Here is a 22,072-nt window from a genome sequence, read left to right on the forward strand (position 1 = left end):
CTCACTAACTCCACTGTAGTTGTTCAGCACTCAGGAATCTTCTCTTCTGCCTAATCTAAGAGATCATTTAGGTGCTGGAGTGAGTCCAGAGAAGGGAACAGAGCTGGGGAAGGGTCTGGAGCACCAGGAGGAGCTGAGGGAGCTGGGAAAGGGGCTCAACCTGGAGCAAAGGAGGCTCAGGGGGGACCTTTAGGCTCTGCACAACTCCTGACAGGAGGGGACACCTGGGGGGCCAAGTTCTACACCCAGGGAACAGGGAGAGGAAGAAGGGAAAGGGGCTCCAGTTGTGTCAGGGGCAGTTTAGGTTGGATATCAGGGAAATTTCTTCACTGAAAGAGTGGTCTGGCATTGGAACAGCCTGCCCAGGGCAGTGGTGGAGTCACCATCCCTGTAAATGCTCAAAAAACTTGTGGATGTGGCACTTGGGGGACAGAGCTTAGGGGTGCTGGGTCAATGGTTGGATTTGATGATCTTGGAGGTCTTTTCCAACCTAACCAGTTCCATGGTTCTGTGAATTCTGCTGCTTCACATTGCTCTGTCAGCTAAAACATGAGAGAGGGGAGAGGTGGACAGTTCTGTCGCCCCTAAATGGGCCATGGACACCCCTGGCAGCTCTGGGGTGCCTCTGCCTGTTATGGGCACAGCAGCTTCCCTGGGGATGTGCCCAGGCTGAGCCACTGGACACGATTCCCAGTGCCCAGTGAGCACCATGAGAATGAGGAATTTAGACCAAGCACAGGAATGATTATCTGGGAGGTTGCCAATCTTTTCTCAACTCCTGGCCAAGTGCTCCAAAATAATTAAATATTTCACACCATGTCTTGGTGTAAATGAGGCCAAGGAGAGTGTGAACAGCAGCATCAGCAGTTCAGACTTTCCTCCTTGGTTTATCACCACAGTATCTGCAAATGTGGATAATGTAATAAACTTTGCTAATTGTGTAATTGTATTAAAAGAAAAACAAAAATCTTTGAATTCTCTAGCTGGTCATTTAAATTAATTTGGTTTCAGAATTTTTTTTTTGTATAATCCCATGAGGGGATTATGAATGAGGACATGCTGTGCACTGTATTTCCCAAACAGCAGCTGTAAGCCAGATCAACCACTCTGAGCTCTCACTGTGTGGCTTCTGAAGTCCTGACTCTGATTTGTGCAATCTCACTGCAGTGGCCACTCTCCATGGAAAACATTCACCTTTCCACAGTGTGGCCTGATAACTACAACCTGTGTCAGAAACCTGAGCTGCAAGGTGTTTTCTGCTCAAAAAAAGATACTTTGCAGCCCTGTTATCTCTTTGTTCAAAAATTACTGGCATCTGACCACCACTGAGCAGAGCAAATTAGAGCAGAGTCCTAAATCTTTTTCTTCAGCCACAATCCCAAACTGCACTAAATAACATAATCTGTATTTGTATCGTTCTTGTGAAAATTGGAAATTCTCTCCAGTGGGCGACTTGGTGGCAGAGTCAAGGCTGGAGTTGTGTTTGTGGAGTTTGCAAGGGCTGGGTTTCCCTTATTTAAGGGAATTTAAGTTCTCCCTTATTTAAGCAGTGAGCACAGCCAGTCTGGGGCTGCCCTGCCTATTGTGTGTTGTGTTGGCTGCATCCTTCCCACCCCTGGAACATCAGTGCTGGAAGCCCTTGTGTCTAAAGCAGGCAGGATGCCCCATGTCTGATTAAAAACTGGCTTGAAGGCAGGAGAGTGAAGCTTTGGAAAAGACAAACACACAGATGCTTCCACAGTGGGTTTATTTTTAGGATCTCTGCACATCCTAAATACTCGTGGAAGCTGCTGCTTCTCCTCTTCACCTGAGCTTTTCACTCCTGTCCTCCTGACAAAGCTGTCACCTCCTTCCAGGCTTCCATTTTCCCTTGCTTTTCCTGTGGGAGTATTTACATTCTGCCAGGCCACTGCCACCAAGAAGCTGATTTTCCCTGCCAGCCTCTCCAGCTGCTGTTCCCATCTGGTAGCATTAGCAGTTCCAGAATATGTCATTGATCGAGCACACAGGGGAAAGAAACCATGGGCACCTCAGGGGAGGCTTCCATGTGGGTGAAAGCAAATAGGCCCTGACAGGCACAGAGCCTGGGAAATAACTTGCTGTGAGGTGTTCTTCCCACTCTGTGCCATTTATGGGTTGTGGATGTGCTTTGCCTGCCTTAGGAAAGACTAAAGAGGGGAAATAATTTTTTTAAGTATTGTCCATGATTCTCCTTCTGGCGTGTTCCAGTCGTGGGATGGGAAGGGTTCCAGCAAAGTGCACTCCTATTTCTCCTGTCAGCTGTTTCCAGAGAGACTTTGGGACAGCAGTCTTAATTGAACATCATTATTAATGGAATACTACATGAATTAATAGAAGGTTTCCAAGCTTCCTTAATAAAGTTTTCATTTGCAATTATTGCAATGCAGATACTTCAACTGATTCAGCGAGCTTTCAACCATGCTGGCACATTATTATGATTGTTAATGTTAATTGTTTGTCTCATGCTTTGAATGAGAAAATAGTGGCTCTGTGCATCCCAGAGGAAAATTGCCACTGTATGGATAGAGTGAGAAAAAACCCAGTAAATGAACTGAAAGCTACTTTGAGTTTTAGCAGGACTATTTATAGATGTCAATTTCTGAATCAGTGAGGCCACCTTTACAGAAAGGATTGATGTGATTTTCTTTCTGCCTTTCCAGATCTCACAATTTTGCAAGTAAAAGGAATGGGGTTTCTATTTCTCTGCTTTCTCTGTAGAATCACACAATTAAGGTCATTTGGTGGAAATAATAAGCAGGACATCCTCTCTCTGCCAACAATCAGGAGCTCTTCCTGCCCACCTCTGACCCAGGCTGCAGTCAGCTGCTGGAGAATTTTGCTTTTTTTCCCCTTTGCTTCTGTTTTCCTTCATGGGAGCTCAGCTCTGACACCTGCACATGAGGCAGTTCAGGATGCTGGTGGCTGGAAACTGAGTCAGGGAACAACATGATCTGTTCTCAGATCACATAAAGGGGTTCTTGTGTGCAATTTCTCACAATACACCTGGCTCTTGATTTACTCATGAGGAAGGCCAAGGAGAAGCATGTTGGCTTTCACCTTAATTGCTTCTTCGTGTCCAGCCTGCTGCAGAGCTGAGCTGAGTGCTCTGTATACGTGTGTGTGGTGAGAGGGAGGCTCGTCCCAAATCCCAGATAATCTCATTGGTTTGGCCAGCACAGCCAGAGACAGGCTCTGGCACTCTGGATTCACTGGAATACACTCATCTTCCTGTAGATCCATGGAGATTCACTGAGCTTGGAGTAGACCTCTGAGATCTTTCACTCCAACCCTTACCCCAGCACTGCCAGGTCCACCACTTAACCCTGTCCCCAAGTGCCGCATCTGCATGGTTTTTGAACAATTCCAGGGATGGTGACTCCACCACTGCTCTGGGCAGGCTGTTCCAATGCCTGACCACTCTTTCAGCAAAGAAATGTTCCCTAATACCCAATCTAAACCTTCCCTGGTGCAACTTGAGGCCATTTCCTCTGGTCCTGTCCCTGTCCCCTGGGAGCAGAGCCTGATCCCCACCTGGCTGCACCCTCCTGTCAGGGAGTTCTAGAGAGCGAAAAGATCTCCCCTGAGCCTCCTTTTCTGCAGACTAAACACCCCCAGCTCCTCAGCTGCTCCTCATCAAACTTGTGCTCCAGATTCTTCCCCAGCTCTGTTTCCTTTCTCTGCACAAGCTCCACTAGAGTTGTCCCCAAATTCCTGCAAATATCAAACAAGGCACTTCATAACTCATTGAGAGTTATCTCAGTCTCCCATGGGAGTGGGCTGTCTCTTGCTACACTCCTCTACCCAAAGCCTCACATCATCAGCATTTGAAACAGGTTTGATGTCATGTAGACCAACCCATGATGAAAAAACACCAAAATTCTCCTGGGGACACCATGCTCAGAGCCAGGTATTGATGATCTGCTGGTTCTTCCTCTTCCTTCCTTCCTTCATCATTTCCTCCAAATGGAAGGATAGAGAATGGTATTTGTGCTTCTTATCCCTTAACCAGTTGTCTGGGTCATGAAGACATGAAAACATGAGGAGATGAGGACACGAAAACATGAGGATGTGAAGACATGAAAATATGAAGAGATGAAAACATGAGGATGTGAAGACATGAAAACATGAAAACACAAGGAGATGAAGACATGAAAACATGAGGACATGAGGCGATGAAGACATGAAGAGATGAGGATATGAAAACATGAGATGAAAACATGAGGAGATGAAGACATGAAAACATGAGGAGATGAAAACACGAGGAGATGAAGACATGAAAACATGAGGATGTGAAGATATGAAAACACGAGGAGATGACATTGAAAACAAGCGAAGATGAAAACATGAGGAGATGAAGACATGAAAACATGAGGAGATGACATGAAAACATGAGGAGATGAAGACATGAAAACATGAGGATGTGAAGACATGAAAACATGAGGTGATGAAGATGTGAAAACATGAAGACATGAGGAGATGAAAACACGAGGAGATGAAGACACGAAAACATGAGGACACGAGGAGATGAAAACATGAGGAGATGAGGACACCTCTGCTAAACCCACAGCAGGACTCCTGTGCACCAGGCCCTTATCAGAACCTCCTGCCCTTTCAGGAGGAGGTATCTGGATACCCTTCAGCAGGGAAAGCACTGGTTCTTAAGAAATCATGAGGAACCAATCAACCCTTTCATTTACAAAGCCAAGTTGCCTCCAGTGGCAATATCTTTGTTCTCCATGTCAGAAATTGTCTGTCCTTTTCTCTTCTCAAGGAAATCCTTTTCCTTCTGCCTGCTCCTTCACTCGGGGCGACACACACCCTTTGCTTGTTATTTCAGGGGGATATTTCCTGCCCAAAATCAGCTCTCAGGCACAGCCAGAAGTGAGACTGCTGCATGAACTGTGTGGCTGCAGCACCAAGCACTCCTTCCAGTTTGCTCCCACAGCCCATGGATGAGCAGTTTCTTGCTGTCCAGATCCAGGTTTTTACTGTTCCTTCACCTTGCAGCTCCCACAGGACAGGAGGAGGTGCATTTGTGAGGAAATGTCTCCTCACCCAGCCCTTGGGAGTGGGCAGACAAGGAGAGAAGAGGAACCCACACAGGCAAAGATGTTGTACTGTGAATAACAGGTTATGAGCTCTTCAATCCATCATGTGAGTGCAGTAATCCATGGTCTGATCCCAGTGAACCTAAACCACAAAAGGAGTCCAGTGACTCCTGGGAGGAGTTGGGGCCACCAGTGAGGTCATTTAATGCATTTAAATGCAGCTTCTGGATCAGGAATATCTTCTGACTGCCAGGAGCAAGGAGGTAAGAGCACGGACCAAATTGCAGTTCAACTCCCCTGTTTCCAATGCTCTTTCCCAAATAAATTTTTACTGATCCCCACAGGGACTGATTCCCAGCCTGAATGGCACACTGGTCTGGGTGAACATGGAAGTTCTTATGTCTTTATGTTCTGACCTCAATCTTTAAGTCTGTGGTCAGTGAATTGCTGCAACTTCTCTCTTTATTCCATCCATCCTCAGACCCATGCACCAGGGAAGAGCCAGCAGAAGAGTCCAGCCAAAGCTTTGAGCAGTGATTTTTGTCTGAAAAGGATTAGAGTAGGAAGGAAATAATGAATTCCTCCTCACTGGAAGCCTGTAGCCTCAGTCTGTGGTGTCTTGTGATGTGCCAGCCTTCAGGATCTCTGCGGTGGTGATTTGTGCTGCTGTTCTTGCTCCATTCAGCACACATCAAGCCTTGTAAAACAAGTGGAAATGGCATAAGTGATGTTACCTGACATGAAGAGGAATAGGAAACCTTCCATCATCGGATCCTTTGGGCTGGGGAACTCTGAATGGCTCTGTAAGTCACAATTCCTTGACAGCAGTGCTGTAATTGTGTCTGAAGCAGCAGTTCAGCACTCAGTCCCCTCAGCTCCCATTTCTCCCCCCTCTCACATGATTCTTTCCCTCTTGAGGGGCATCTCTCTGTGCTCTCATTTCCTCCATGTTGCCACCGCCACCACCCCCAGATTGGGATATCCCCCTCCTGAGATAAGAGCAACCCCCAATTTCTTTGCTTCTGAATTTTGGGGGAGTTCATTCATGCCAACCCCTGTGCCTCCAGAAAAGCTCAGTTCACTAACTTGTAACACAGCTTAATGTGTTCTAAATTCCACCTCCTGCCAGTTGAAGAGTGATAGGAATATTCTTTTTCTGTGCTGCCTCTGAGGGCACTTATTGCTGCTTCTGGAGCACAGGTTTGGTTACTTTTCCACTGCACACAGCAAAGCCAATAATTAATCAAGGAGAAAGGAACTGTGGGGCTAATTGGCATAGAAGACTGATACCAGTGTTTAAGTTTTCAAAATGGGACAGGTCATTTTCATGACTAACAGGGGTATTTACATTTAAATTAAGGCTCATAAATTTAAGCTACTTCCTATCTACCAAGAGCCAGGAAAAGACCAGTAGAGGATAAATGACTCCTATGAGTATTCTGGTTTTTTTTCCTCAGGCTTTGAGATGAATGAGTGTGGCAAGGTCAGCTTTGTCCTTTCAGCAAACATTAGCTGTGCTGCAGGTCTCCTGTTGTTCAGCACTTTTGCTGCCCAGTTTTGGGAAATGTCCTTCATTCAGTGCTCACCTCAGACTCCAGCCTGGCTGCAGAGCTGAATTCTGTGCACAGGGTGAGCTCCTGAGCCCAGCAGAGCAGTCTTCCCTGAAAAAAAAGCCTGGAATGAGGAGACTCTTTCCTCAGCACCCCTCCAGATGCTCTACACCTGCTAAATTACAATAACTGCACCCACCAGCAGTGCCTGAAAATGAGAGAAGCTTTCTCAGGGGCCTGCCAAGAGATTGTTCCCCTGTTCCAGGGGCTGCAGCCCTGCTGTTCCCTGCAGCCTCCACACACTTTATTATCCTGCAGATTCTCCCTCCCCACTGCAAACCTGACACAATTATTTCTCAAGCTTTCCCTGCCCTTGGCTGTGAATTGCATTATTGCCACGGATTTCTATGCTGGTGGTAGTTAGGAGAAAGAACAATGGGCTCTGGGCTCAATAACAAACTTTCAGTGTCCAGTTGGGACTCTTATTAAAAGAAAATAAAAGGGAAAAAAATTAAGGAGAAGTTAAAACTATTCTGTGCCTGGGGTCACATCACTGCCTGAGTTATTGGAGAAAGTCTGTGACACTTTCAGACATCTCTCAGGTTATTTTTCATGGCTCTGCTAGCCCCAAAGACAGGAAGCTTTTCAGCAGGTGAAAGGAGAGCTATTTACCATGCAAGCCACACACCCAGTGTCTCCAGAAGGGATGGGGCAGTGGTGTGAGGTTACTCATACCCAAAATATGGCTTTTGCTCAAGGCAGTGGTACAGAGAGCCAACTCTCCCTGTTCCATGAAAGCTTCAGGCTTCATTTTGGTCAATTCCAGCTGCTGGCCACATTTACACTTTATTTAATTTTACACCAGGAGCTCACCTTCCCTCAACAAACGGGGCTTTTTGAAAACAAGGAGTGTTTTGATGATTATCTGTTGAGATTGGGGGGTTTCCAACACAGACCAGACCCTCTTGCTCTGGGTCCTGCAGAGATCACTAAAAATCTGAAGGATGCAAAGTGATGGGCAAAGAATAAAAACCAGTAGGAACCAAGAAGCAGTAAGGAGCACAAAGATCATGTAGGCACTAGATAAAAACATAGAATCATAGAATTGCTCAGGTTGGAATAGAAGAGATCATCAAGCCCACTGAGTTCATCAAAGAAGACAATGTGGTTTTGATGACTGGGATCTTTCTGGCAGAAAATCTCTTTTTTATGATCCAAAAATCTACAACTCTTTATTTGATCCTGTATGCCTGTGTGTCCAGACCAATGTCCTGCTGTAAATCTTGTGGCAATAAGATTTCCTTAGCTAGATTTAGTAATGTTCCAGTTTATGGAATGATTAAACTAAAAAATATCTAAATATATCTCTACCTAAATAGATGCTTGCAGCAAGGATTTTTCCCCCCCACTCTTTTATCTTGCCTTTGCCAAGAAATACATTCAAGTGTGCCAAATCTGTTTTGTTGTTAAAGCTCTCAAAAGCAATTCATTTCATCTCAATAATTCACAGTTTGACCTGAATTTCCTTCGTTTTAGTCCCCTGCCTCCTTCTCTCCCTAGAAGCAATGTTTCAAACTCATCCTTTCATTTGCTAATCCTTGACCTGGAGGGAGTGAATAAAACACAGAGGTGAAGGGGAGCTGCAGGACATTTATGGGCAGGGAGATGCACAGAGGACAGCCCTGAGCAGGATTGTTCAGAGCCAGGGGCTCTTCTGGGGCTCAGCACGGGCAGCTTGGTTTCCTCATTTCTTTGAAAGCCAAACCCTGAACCCCAGCCTTTTGTTAAAAGTGAAGTTCTCAAAGTGAGGCAGGTCTGAGAGCAGCATTTGGGAGTTTGTAGCTTAAATAAAAGAGAAAAGGGTCTGAGCAGCTGGAGATTTGTTCTCCAGCTTAACTCATCATGAGTCACTGAGGCCCTCAAACCAAATACCAATTTCATTCTGGCAGCCTGACTTGTTAAACTCAGAGGTGATTTAACATTGGCTTAGCAGGGTTATACCTCTGAGTGTCTCTCTGTAAGTGTCTCATATGTGGGAGGTCTTCTGTTGGGTTTTTTTTGCTGAATTGCTTGAAATCTCTGTGAGATTTGTGAGGCTGAAGGACACCACAGAATTGCTTCTGGCCCTAAGACTGACTCATTTAGTCCTAAGAACAATACAATCTGTGTTTTATGGTAGGAAAATTATGTTTGTTGTTAAGAAGAGTGGTTTGTTTGCCTTGCAAAAGACCTGAAGCAACAAAAAGTTGGTTTCTGGATTGTGCCTCTCTTTTTATTGTCCCTAGGGTGAGATCAGTCCCTTCCAGCTGAGCAGCTTTGAGCCACTTTGTGTTTGTCCCACATTATCTGGCAGCTTCCCTGGCAAACAGAGAGCCTGATATGGCCACTGCCAAATCCCAGGAAGTTTTCTGGCTGTTTGAACCCTTGTGGAAATGATTTTCATAAATAGAGGGGTATTGTATTTGCGGGGTGCCCCGTGGCAGGGAAGGAATGATGAATCTGACTGCATGTTCTCAGAAGGCTAATTCATTATTTTATGATACTATATTATATTAAAGAATACCAAACTATACTAAAGAATACAGAAAGGATACAGACAGAAGGCTAACAAGATAATAATGAAAACTCCTGACTCTTTCCAGAGCCCTGACACAGCTTGGCCCTGACTGGCCAAAGAGTCAAAACAATTCACATGAAACCAATGAAACAATCACCTGTGGATAAACAATCTCCAAACACATTCCACATGAGCAAAACACAGGAGAAGCAAATCAGATAATTATTGTTTTCCTTTTTCTCTGAGGCTTCTCAGCTTCCCAGGAGAAGAATCCTGGGCAAAGGGATTTTTCCAGAAAATATGAATGATACAGAGGGGTTTGCTTTGAGCTGAGAAAAGATCATTTAATTGAAGATTTTGTAACTGCAACACTGCAACTTGGCACTTGCCATCCTTTACCAGCTCACAAAGAATCAGAAGAGAAATGTTCTGGTCCTAAATGACTGAACCTGTCGCGAGTGACTCTGTTTTGCTTCAGTGATGCTTTATTTTCTGGCAATATCATCATACCCTGGCTGCCTCCTGGAGCCATTTCCAGCAGCAAGTATATTTCAGATGTGCCCTCTTTTGTTTTATGGCACTGTGTCCCAGCTTACTGTAGCTCATATTTTACATTGTGCTCATAATTTACATTGCACCTCAATGGAGGCTGGGGAGGGACTAAAACCAGACACAAATATTTCCTGATGAAGGAGGATGTGCAGCTCTGCCTCATTTAAGGTACAAGTTTAAGCCAGCTAAGCCCAGGATTAAAAAGCAGGCAGTTCATGCTCTCCTGTTGCATTAATTCAGACTCACACAGGTGAGCCTCTTCAAGAATTAGCCAAATGTAAACTATTCCAGCTTTGCCACTCCAGCACAAATATTTGCCACTAAATCTCCTCCTGTGAGCAACTCAGCAGCCTCCAGGGCAGCCTGATTGTTCAGAGGCTTTTCTATCAATTCCAGTGGTTCTAGAGATGGAGGGAAGGGGGGAGCAAAACTAATAACCAAGGATGAAATAACAGTTCGAATGTTTGATTTTTTTTTTCTTCCATTATATCCAAGCAGTTTCACTTGCTTGACTTGATTCAATTTTGTTGTCAAGACAAATTGTTGTCCGTGGCTGTGCAAAAACACAAACCTCTTTTTTCACAGAGTAACAGAGGGATTGCAGGGGGATAAACTGTGCAATGAACAGAATTTACCCATTTGTTTTGTATGGTTATTGATGTGTGGGTGGGTATATTCATTATATATGTTCACTTCAGTGTGTTTCCCTGCTCAGGAGTATCAGATGCCTGAGGAATATTATCCACTGGAACTTGATCACCACGTTCATCCTGAGGAATGTGATGTGGTTTCTGCTTCAAATGATAGATCACAACATCCATGAGAGCAATGAGGTGAGTGCAGGGAGGTGGCAGGGCCCTGCCTTGCAGCTCAGGGTGCTGAGTTTCTTTGTATGGATATTTCAAGGGACACTTATAACATTTATGACACTTACACCACGTGCTCAGAGAGATTTCCAGGTTTCCCTTCATTTCAGTGTCAGCTGGGCACTCATCATCCTTGATTAGCTCTTCAAATGTAAGATCTGACATCTGAACTTCAGTCCCATGCTTTGGGAAAACAAATAAGAAATCATTAGTGCCCACACGAAGAAGATGTCTGTGCATAAATCTCTATGATTACTCTTCCAGAGTTCCTTGGAGAAAATGTAAATTCTGTTAATGCAGTGTTTGCTCTGTCTGTGCTTCTGGCAGTGTCACACTCCAGAAAATGGAGTTTATGAGCTTTATGGTCAACAGTTTCATGCTGTGTGACTTGCCCTCATGATAATGCTGCAAATCTTTATTGAGATTTTTACAGTTATTTAGGAAAAATCTGTTGGAGACAGGACTCAAATACCTCTTAAAATGTGAGCACAAGGTGACAATGAAAATATAAACCTGCAAATATAAGGATGGGGCATGACATGCCCCAGTTTTCATTAACTCATCTTTTGTCTGCAGCCATTTTGGGAAAGGTGCTTCATACAAGCTTGGTGACAACTTTGTTGTGTGATTGTGGGATAAGTCAGTCAAAATAACACCACCAGGATGAATGGGAACATCATTCATTCTAGCTGTTGATGTGATCTCTTCTGTGCTGATCAGTGGAGATTAAATAACAGATACAGAAGCATCAATGTGGAAATATTTTGCATTAAGTTTATAATGCTTGCAAAAAAAATCAAGAAGGAATTGGTGAAGTTATCTGGAGCCTAATGGTGGGTACATGTGGGGATCAAGAATCCTCAGTCAAATAAACAGAAAGATGTGAACTCTGTGGGCTCTGTAATTTTGTTCAATTCTATTCAATTTTAATAAATCCACAAAGGACTTGCTCAAAATTCATTTTATCCTGGTCTCTTATGAAAGTTATGCAGGAGATCACACCACGATTATTTGTATTTGTTTGTCCCAGAATCTTCCCAGTTCCTCAGCCAGTTCCTCTTAGGTCTGACACAGGAAAAATTGACAAGGAAAGGAAAGGAAAGGAAAGGAAAGGAAAGGAAAGGAAAGGAAAGGAAAGGAAAGGAAAGGAAAGGAAAGGAAAGGAAAGGAAAGGAAAGGAAAGGAAAGGAAAGGAAAGGAAAGGAAAGGAAAGGAAAGGAAAGGAAAGGAAAGGAAAGGAAAGGAAAGGAAAGGAAAGGAAAGGAAATTTGGTTTAAACAAATGTTTGAAAACAAAATGTTTAAGCATCTGGATTGTTTTGGGCTTTAATCCTATTTTAAGGGTGAAGCCAAATTAATTTTCAAATATTAATGAAAAGTGTTAACACATCCAAAAGATTTCTTCTTTTTTTTTCATTCAATACACAGGAGTGATCACAACTTTTGGATGGGCTGTCACTTTGACTGTGCTTCTTGCCCAGTAAATTCTTAAGCCTCAGAATTTTACTGGGCTTGGTGGTGCATCTGTTGCTCTGTTGGCTGCCTGTAGACCATCATTATTTCCTGCATATGAAGGCTAAAATAAAATTAACTGAGGGTAAGAGTTGGAAATACTTCACTAGAGTTAATTAAAAGGCTGGAGAATGGTGAGACCAAAATGACCAAAATCAGTGGTAGCAGAGAACCCAGGTAATGAGAGATGTCCTTCAGGGAATGCACTCAATATCTGCTTGGTAAGAAGGAAGTTTTCCCAGATTTAGATGAGCAGCACTGTGGAAATTACCCTCAGTTCCCTGTGATTTATTGCTGGGATGTTCCCATCTAGAGCTGTTTGTGCCTCCCACAGTTGTGCTCTCACTGCACAGCCATTCTGGGGAGAAAAAACACATTTTCTCACATTTTACAAAAAATTCCTGTTGAGGTTGTGGCAAAATTCAGAGGTGACATGTGACATTGTATGACTTACAGAATGAAGCACCAGTGGCAGGAACAGAGGGGATAAATTGGCTGGTAAAAACATGCTTTTAAAGTAGTTTTTTTTCTTTAAATAGCAGTTGTGCTCCTTCCCCTCAGTGGAAACCAAGCAAGACCATGACATTGACACAGCTCACCTGTGGTGACATGACCTGCTCCTCTTGGAGGCTTGTTCTGGAACCTGAATTTTCCAGATTTAGATACAGCAGATCCTGCTTGTTATGGTCAAAGCCAGCCTCAGCAGAAGGTCACAGATGGATCTGTGAGTTCCTGTCAGCACTTAAATATTGTGATTCCAAGCCACAGGACAAATCTGCATCCCATGAGTGAATTCTACCATCGATTTTTTTAAGGGAATAACAACATACAGAATCTTTGAAATACCATGATTTTAAAATATATGATTGAAATACCATGAAATACCAATATATGATGAAATACCATGATTTTAAAATCATACCATACTTTTAAAATATCCTTTTCTGTTCCCTTTCCAGCCCTGGTGTCGATGTATTACCACTGTCTACAATTACTTTGTGGTGACCAACTTCTTCTGGATGTTTGTGGAAGGCTGCTACTTACACACTGCTATAGTGATGACCTACTCCACTGATAAGCTGAGGAAATGGGTCTTTCTCTTCATAGGATGGTGTAAGTGACCTTTGTGGTTAAAATGGTGCTCTGTGGTACCTGGCATTAAAGCGTTAAAGACAAAGAGAGGCAAGAATAAATATTATAAATCCCCCTGGGGTGAAATCTGGACCACTCAGTCTGAATAGACTTTTCTAAGTGAGGAGTTGTCTTGAAAAAGAGCCTCATCTGCCAGCGCCACAGCTGCTGAGGGATTTGTTCCTAGAAACCAGCCTTTAGCAAAGAGTCACACATCAACTTTGGACTGTCCTTGGGGCTGCTCAAAGACTCAGCTGTGGCAAAGCTGCCTTTGGGATGCTGTGGTCAGTTATGGTTCCTGAGGTCAGAAAGGGATGTGGAAAAAACTGGGGAGATTCTCCAGCTGAAAATGTGATCAGGGATCTAAAGGACATGAGCTGTGATGTGAGGCTGAAGGAGCTGAGCTGCTTTAATCTGGCAAAGAGGAAGATGAGGAAGGATCTATTTGGTACCAGGAGTGATCTGAAAGATAATTACAAAGATGATGGAGCCAAATTCTGCTTGGTATTAGCAGGTGTTGTAAAAAGGGACAAAACCCATAAATTGCAGACTGGGAGGTTCTGGTTCGGTGTTAAAGAAACAGAAAATGTACCAGGAGATGGTGGAACACTGAAACATGTGACTTTACAGCTATGAAACCTCTGACCTTGGGGTTATTAAAAATTTAGCCAGGCTATACCCTGGGTGAGTACTGATGGTTCTGCTCAGAGCAGGAAATTGGAGCAAACACCTTCAGAGATCCTTCCCAACCAACATCTCCATGTTTTGAACTCTGCCAGGAGATGTTTGGCAGGACAAGCCCCATGCAGGCAGTTTGTTCACTTGAATGAAAATCTGAGGTCAAACAGACGTAATGAATCTAGCAGTTTGTTTCTGCTGAAGGAAGAAAGGTGGAAAAAAGTCACCAATATTTTCTTTTGAGAAAGCAGAATGACATTTTGTTCAGAAGTGCCTCTCCCTCTCTGCAGAAGTAATTGGATTGCAGTTCTGAAGGCAGAAACAGCCTTTGAAACAAAATATGTCATTCAATCCAAAATCAGATGGGAGGAAAGAGGAGTTGTAGTAGAAAGAAAATGTTTATTTGGGGAGTTGATTCAATTTTTTCCCCAGTAGTTTTCAATTCTCTCAGCAAACTGGAAAATCAGCTGCTTACACAGCTCCCACACACCCACAGACTGCTCTGATCCCTGGTGTTTTCACTCCCTACCTCTGTCAGAATCCTCTGGGTCTCTGATTGCTAATGTAGGAGTGCTGTGAGCTGAATAAACCTTTCCAGCCACCTTGTGGGTGCATTCTGGTTCTGCTCTGCCTCCTCATACATGTTTTTTTACCAGTCTTATTCTCAAATCCCTATTCTTCACTTAACAAGGAAAAGTAAAATGTTTTGCTGTAGGAGAGAGGACATGGCTCCATTTTCCCTGTCCATTCCTCCAAGAACATGGGGAAATGAGTGCACCAGAACCTTTGAGTCCATGGTGAGCAGGATGAAACAAAACACAATTCTCTGAAGGGCACAGGAGCCATCAGGGATGGTGGGGCAGGAGATCAGAACTGCTGAGGTTCAAGATGACCCCTCAACAACTCAGCCCCTCTGTGTTGTGGTTCTCTTTCCATCTCTTCAAAGCCTCCATTTCCCACAGAATGGAAAGTGGGAAGGTTAATAAGAGACAAATTTGTGTCAGAGACAAATGCACCTCTGCTCCTCCGTGGGGGTCAGAGTCACTGGGGCTCTGTCCATGCACTCACCTCAGTGATTTCAGTGGTTTCAGAGACATCAGCCTGCACTTTGGAATGGGGGATGGAGATGGTGAGTTTGGGTTTTCCTGAGGTGAGAAGTTAAAGGGGGAATGGAGAGGGAAAAATCTCCCCTTTGAATTTCGACATCCCCTTGCCTGAGTGTGCGTCAAGAGGCCACTTCCATTTACTGTTCCTCCCTTCCAGGTGCCTCCTCCAGCAAATCTCCCTCAAACCAGCTGGAATGGAAGGCCTAACACAAACCCTTTGTAGGGAGTGCAGTGATGTCTGTAAAGTTAAAAGTAGCTGGATCCTTCAGAAAGAAAATAAAAAACAAACAAGAATTCTGATACTGCAAGATACCAAGCTATTCTTTCTCACAATCCTGTTTCATAAGGAACACTGAACTTAAAAAAAAAAAAAAAAAGGGAAAAATTTTGAAATTGTGCTTCATCTAGAGATCCCAGTATGTTTACAAGCTTCTTGAAGCCTGGGAAATAAAAACCTAAACACTCACTTCCAAGTACTGACTTTAGAGATTCTGCTGTGCCAGCTGCAGGAAAATGAAAAGGGGCCAAAGCTGCCTTTAAGTCAGCCAAAATTCTTCTGGTCACTTCTATGGAAGTGCAGGTATTTATGTGTGTGTTTGTTAATATTTCTGTTAACTTTCCTTACTAAAGTTTTGTTGGGATGATTTTTTTTCATTTTTAAATTAAAAGATCTTAGCAGTTGTGATGTCTCAAGCAGACCAAGATAGGACCACTGTTATTTAGAGTCTCCCATTCATTAATTCAGACTCTCATCACACAGATCTGAATTTACTTTGGTACCATGGACACATCCATCCATCCATGATTAACTCCTAATTCTTTTTTGCTCCTGCAGGTATTCCCTGCCCAATCATCATTGCCTGGGCCATTGGCAAGCTGTATTATGAAAATGAGCAGTAAGTGATGTTAATATTTGTGTTTGTGTGGCTCTCTAAACAAATTAGGAAATTAATGCACATCCAAACCATATCCCAGGTCACATATTCCTGCTTCCCCTGGCTGTACATTTCCTTTTTCCTCAGTTTGAGGAGCTGCTCCTTGCTCAGCCATTCCCAGTCCCTGCCTGTCCTGCCTCATTTCTTACATGTGGGGTTGGAGAGCTCTTGTTCCCCAAGAAAAATGTCCCTGAAGAGCTGCCAGGTCTGATCAGTTCCTCTGTCCCTAAGGACAGGTTCCCAGGGGGATCTCATCCACTGATTCTCCAAACAGCTGCAAGTTCCTCTTCTGAAATGCAGGGTCCTGACTTCGCTCCTTGCCGGAGCTTTTGTCCGTTTGTCCTGAGCCCTGGGGGAGTCATGTGCTGCTCCCAGGAGGTCGCACCCAGCCAGATGGACCCAGGCAGCAAACATGGACTGGCCTGCAGCTTCCTGTGGAAACCAAGGGCACTGGGAATATTTCTCTGTCTGCTCTGGGGTGCCCTGACCCCAGGGCAGCACTGACTCTGACCCTCATCCATGGAGAAAGTTTCCCAGACTTCAAGATAGACTGGAATCCACAAAAGTATGAAATAGATTATAGAGAGCAGTGTAGGTGTGTCACTTGGTGAGAAATTGAGGTTTTGGGATTTTTAGTATGTTGTGGATGGAAGCAAGATGGAGGGCACAGGGTGTCATCCTGGGTTTCTTCTTCATGCTTCTTCTTCCTCCTTCTCCATGGGTTTGGGTGGCATTTTGTAATTGGGCAGAAAAGTCCCCATTGCAGCTCTGTGGGATCAGTTATTGGGTTAAAAGGGAAAATAATCCAGGTGTCAGTTCTTAATTGGATAGTTTAGTGTTAAAAGACCTTGGAACAAGAGATTGTTGGCCATTTTGTGCCTTCTAATGAAAAGCTGCTGAACCCACAGCAGCGAGACTGTTTCACTGATAAGAAATAATGAACACTTAAGTCCAAACATAAATTACTATCTCAAGTGCCTTCAATCCAAACCCAAAGAAACCAACAACTTGTACCTCACAAGAAACCAACAAGTACCTTCACACTTCCAAGACTGTTTCAGACTGCCCAAAATTCAGGAAAAATGGGAATTTCCTCTTTCTCTGTCTGAGTATCCATTTAAGTTGTGTGGAGGTTGAGCTGGGGTTCAGGTTGTGTAGCTTATCGTAGTTTTAAAGCTCAAAATAGAAAGAACGTTTAAAAAATGCTTCAAGCAACTTTCTGACTTTTTAATCTTTGCATTTAATAGAGGTCTTTAATATTAGAGATCTTTAATATCTATTAATATTAATTTAATAGAGATCTTTGTGTTTAATAGAGATCATTTGCTGCACCAGTGAGGCAACTATAATTGGTACTGTGGCAAATATCCTGCCTGGGGTTTATCACTTCTTTAGCAAAACATGGCAACTCTGGGAAAAAAAAGTGCTGTTAAATCTCAATTTAAAAAATCACCCACAAATTATTAAGAGCTATTGCAGTAATTTCATTGATGGGCATTTGTTAAGGGGAAGAACATTAGTGAGATCTAATTAACAATAGTGATAAAACCAGTGGTGGATTTGGTTATATGAAGAACTAGCAGAGATCCCTGAAGAATATTAAGTAGTGCTGTTCAGCAGAAATGTGTTTTACATATCTGAGTCTTATCACAACTGTCTTCCTAAATTGTCCTCTTCAATATTCAGGGGATGATTATTTATCTTTCCAGACGTAAAAACAGGAATAAAAAGTGGTTAAATGGCTTTTATTTCACACAAATAATTGTCAGTGATTTAAGTTTCTCTTTTTGCTTTCAAAGAAATTATTTTATTGCAGAACAATGGCTTGTGTTGGATTTAAAGTAAGAGTTCAGATGATTGGCAGAAGAGTTTGCAATATCTTAGCTAAAAGTCCTAGTTGGAACGGTTAAGACTCTAAATATGAAATATTGCTAATCAATTGCAGACATTTTTAATGTTTCTGGCAAATGACTGTCTCCTCTTGGCATTACTCACCCGATTTAATTAGAAATATTTAGATTACAGTGTAACAGATCTGGTTTATTACCTAATGAGATGAACACAGACCTAAAAAAGCTGTTGGATTTTTTTTTCTCCACTGCCTACAAAGGAGCCTTGGAGCATCAATGCCCCTGGAGAATCCTGTGTTGCAGAGTCTGTCCTTGGCCACAACCTTGTTTCCTCAGTGTGGAAATAAATCCACATTCATTCTTCACTCAGCACAACCTCAGTCTAATACTGGACTTCAGATAATAAATTTCAGCATTTTGGTCCTCAAGCTAAGCAACATTTAAATTCCAGAGAGCAACAAGAGCAGCCTTTGCCCTGGAACCTCATTTGTGCTCTACCAGCTCAGTTCCAAATCCTTTGCTGCCTTTTTCTAGCCCACTAATTTCTGCCACATGCCTCAGTCTACTTCATATTAGTCCCACTGCTAGGGCAGCCAGCTTCCCAGGAACTCTTTGCTCCTCTTAGTTCTCTGAGTTTCAGGCAATAAAAAATAGCTCTCCCAAAATACCCTTCAAAATCTGCTCTCAAATGTAGATCTTGCAAATTCTGGAGAAATTTGTTTCCTGCCCTTGGCATATCTTGTAATTTTTTTTTCATGTCTTTGCAGCTACATTAAAAAAAGTATAAATTCAAAAACACAGTTTCATTCATTTAAGGCTGCCCTGGGGATTCTTCTTGGATGATAACTTGGCTGGAGGAAGTACCTTATTCCAAGTCTTGCTCTCAAGCCCGAATTTTGGAGGATGAATTGCAAAATTATCAATTCACGTTCAGTGCACCAGGGAATAGCAGACATCTTTCACATTTCTAAAGCATTCAGAGCTCCCTCATTCATTTGGAACTTAAAGGATGTGGGAATTGAGCCAAGAAAAGGCAGATAATTGTAAGGGACTGAACTGTTGCTGATTTCAGTTGTGTACCTCAACACTCCTGTCCAGTCAGAGCATCTTGCAATGGGCAAGCAGCTCCTCCTGTTTTAGCAAACACCACATTTTGGAGAGGGGCTTTGAGGGCGTGGTGTGATCCACAAGGATCCCATCTGAACCAGAGCTTTCCTGGTCCCAGTTCATTTCCCCTGGTCTTGTGAGGTTGTGTCTTACAGACTCCAACCTCTTTGAGGCAACCCATTACATCTTGCTGCTAGTAAAAGTGCAAATGTGGCTCTGTGGTCTTTCTGGCTCAGGAATTATCCCTGTTTCCATGGCTCCAGTGGCACTAAATTATCTGTTTTACAAAAAAAGCATGGGGAAGCCACAGCTTTTGCTGTATAGATTTGTTATGGGGTATCCATGACAGGGAAGAAAACTCTCAGACCTCTGAACTCCAAAATCTACTTCCTAAGGGATCTGGAGCTCCAATGATCTCAACCTTAAGGAATTATGAATGCAAAGCTGTCTTAGCTTGGTGGAATCCTGGATGCAGACCCCATGGCTGTATCTGTAAAACTGAATTAGCTGGGCCTGGATTAATTCCTAGGGCTCGACTTCCAAATACCATGGAATAATTCACACCCCTACAATTAAATCTTCTTGGCCTCCAAAATCAGGGGAGCTGCAGTTTGTGGACTATTGGGAATGTCCTCTGGCTCCTGCTAGCTCCAGATTTGTTCCCCAGGAATAGTTTTGGCCGTGGTTAGTTTTTGGCCTGGACCAAAACTACCCCAAGGAAAAGGGAATGGTGTGAGCTCAGACCAGAGCCCAGTCTCTCATTCATTTACCAACACAAACAGAGCAGATTTATTATTCTCAGGGAAGAGGATGAAGTGAGTGTCAGTGTGGGTTGCTGTGAAATCACAGGATTCTTTTGTTGTGTAACACAGCAGGGAGAAAAACACTTGGGATTAGTGGAAGTCAGGCAGAGCTGGGTCACGTGTGACACATCCAGGCTCTCCTCTGCTCTGGGGCTCGCCTGTGATTTCTCTTCACCTGAGTCCATTTCCCAGCCTGTTCTGGGCCATCCCAGACAGTTTGGAAAGGAATGTTGGAGCAGGACTTTGGCGGCTTCAGATGATGGCTCTGCTCTGTCTGCTGGCTCTGGTGGCCATGGAACCTACGGTTGGAAAAGGCCTCTCAGACCGGGGAGCCCAGCCAGTCACCAACACTGCCAGGTCCTCCACTAACCCTGTCCCCAGGTGCCACATCTACATGGTTTTTGAGTGCTTCCAGAGTCCCCTGTGGTCCCCAGATTCGTTCAAAGCCAATGAGATGACTCCTTATCCATTCAGTGCTTTATTTAGACAGCATTTCTATGCAACTTGAGACATTGCTTTAATTAACAGCCCTTACTTTGTGCAATGTGTCTCTGGGCACTGTAATGGATAACAGGGGTTTTTTTCTCTTACACAAAAGACTTCTTTAATCCCTTTCTCAGACATCTCCTGCATCCTTTTTACAGCAGGTTCTTATATTTTTTATAAATATTTACATAGGCAATTGCCAAACATAGAGGGAACATGAGTGTTCTGATGGAAGGGAAAGTGGGGCTCAGATCTGTGTCCAACCACAGGTGATGTGCAGCAGAAAACTCCATTACTTGCTGATTATTTATATATAAACAGTGCAGTGAGCAAAGGAACACCTGTCTATAGTGTCCTTCATATTGCAGTCTAAAAGAAGTGAATTTACCTTTACAAATTGCTTTCTTACTTGTTTTGTTTTTCACAGGTGCTGGTTTGGAAAAGAGCCAGGGAAATATATTGACTACATCTACCAAGGGCCAGTGATTCTTGTTCTCCTGGTAAGTGTTTGTGTGGGTGGGAGGACACTGCCATCTCCCACTGAGAGAAAATTTGATCTGTCATGTTCCACATCTGCTTTTATGAAAAATAGGACGCAAACAAGGCCAAACATCTTCAGGTGCTCTCTGAAGCGGCCCCAGCAAATAACACTGCAAGAATTGAAGTGATTTGGTTTTGGCTGTTACTTTGGGTTTGCGCAATTCTTTCCTCCTCCCTCTGCAGTGCTGTTTGCCTTTGTACAAGGTTTTGAGAGGTAGAAAGGAAAAATGTTCAAAAGCCAGGGAGTGCATTACAATATCTGCTCATCACCTGGGGCTCCTGACAACTACAGCAATTCTGTCACACACATTATTTAGAAAAAGTAACAGTCATGGTCAGGAATTGCATCTTGCACAATCAGCTCCATTTTCTCCAGCACCAGCACTGCTGTGTGTTTGTTTCTGGATTTCCTGTTGTGAAGTTTCCTTCCCAGTACTGCCCACGCTTACCAGGCTGTTTATCTGTTTACCCAACACTCCGTCTCTTGTGCCAACCAAGATTAGGCAGAGGGAGAAGGGAGCTCATTCATAACCCATTTTGAGCCTTCAGCTGAAGCACAGTGGTGCTTTCCCAGAAAAAAAAACAAACCTGAGTGGGGATGGAAAGTATTAGTTAGCTGTTAGTAAAGACAAAGCTGAAAAAAAGCATTCTGCTCTTGCAGGCAGATGAACCAACAGTGAATTCCCAGGGCTCAGTGGGTTCCCCCTCCTAGGGAACCAAGGTGCCTTGGTTTGGAAAGACAGGTGTCTGCTTAAGGAAGGCAGAAGCCTCCTCTGAAATGGAAAATGTAAACCCCCTCCCTCTGAATTGTTATAATTTTGGAATTAAGGGGCTCTGAGGCAAAGATATGGGAGTAGGAATAACAGTTCTTTACTAGGAAAATTAAAAATAAAAATGCAGTAGTACAAAAAAGAAAACAAACCACTGCCAGAGTCAGACCGTGCCCTGTCCCCCCTGTGTGTCAGGGGGTGGCACAGCCCCATCCCATGGGGGCTCAGCCCTCCTGCAGTGCCAGCTGTGCTGCTGCTTGAGCAGGGATCCTGCACAAGGGGGGAGTTTTCCTCTGCAGCTCCAGGGCTGCTGCAGATGGGCCTGGGCTCCCTCTGGCAATGCAGGGCAGCAGAAAGCTGCTCCTCTGGCAATGCAGTGGGCAAAGGCTGCTGTGCTGCTCCAGGCTCAGATTGGATCCAGGTAGGAATGCTTGGCTCCTCCCCTGGGCACAGCATCTCCCCATGGGATGCTGGAATTGGATCAGCCCTGCAGGGACACTCAGTGGCCATGGACAGCAGAGATCTCCTGGAGGGAGGGTTGGCTGGGGAGAGATAAAGAAA

The 22,072-nt window shown here is 43.8% G+C and overlaps 1 protein-coding gene across 3 annotated transcripts in view; it reads left to right on the forward strand.

Moving 5' to 3' along the window:
* Nucleotides 1-22,072, forward strand: part of CRHR2 (corticotropin releasing hormone receptor 2) — a 152,810-nt gene that overhangs the window by 94,791 nt on the left and 35,947 nt on the right. For 2 of the 3 annotated variants that reach the window (XM_030971050.1, XM_030971051.1), the window contains 4 exons: nucleotides 10,444-10,561; nucleotides 13,065-13,218; nucleotides 15,856-15,916; nucleotides 20,629-20,701. In XM_030971050.1, the coding sequence (XP_030826910.1) occupies nucleotides 10,444-10,561; nucleotides 13,065-13,218; nucleotides 15,856-15,916; nucleotides 20,629-20,701 (406 nt within the window). The remainder of the gene's footprint in view (nucleotides 1-10,443; nucleotides 10,562-13,064; nucleotides 13,219-15,855; nucleotides 15,917-20,628; nucleotides 20,702-22,072) is intronic. The other variant, XM_030971052.1, reaches the window with a different exon arrangement.

This window comes from Camarhynchus parvulus, chromosome 2 (assembly GCF_901933205.1).
Source record: "Camarhynchus parvulus chromosome 2, STF_HiC, whole genome shotgun sequence".
Classification (NCBI taxonomy): Eukaryota; Metazoa; Chordata; class Aves; order Passeriformes; family Thraupidae; genus Camarhynchus; species Camarhynchus parvulus.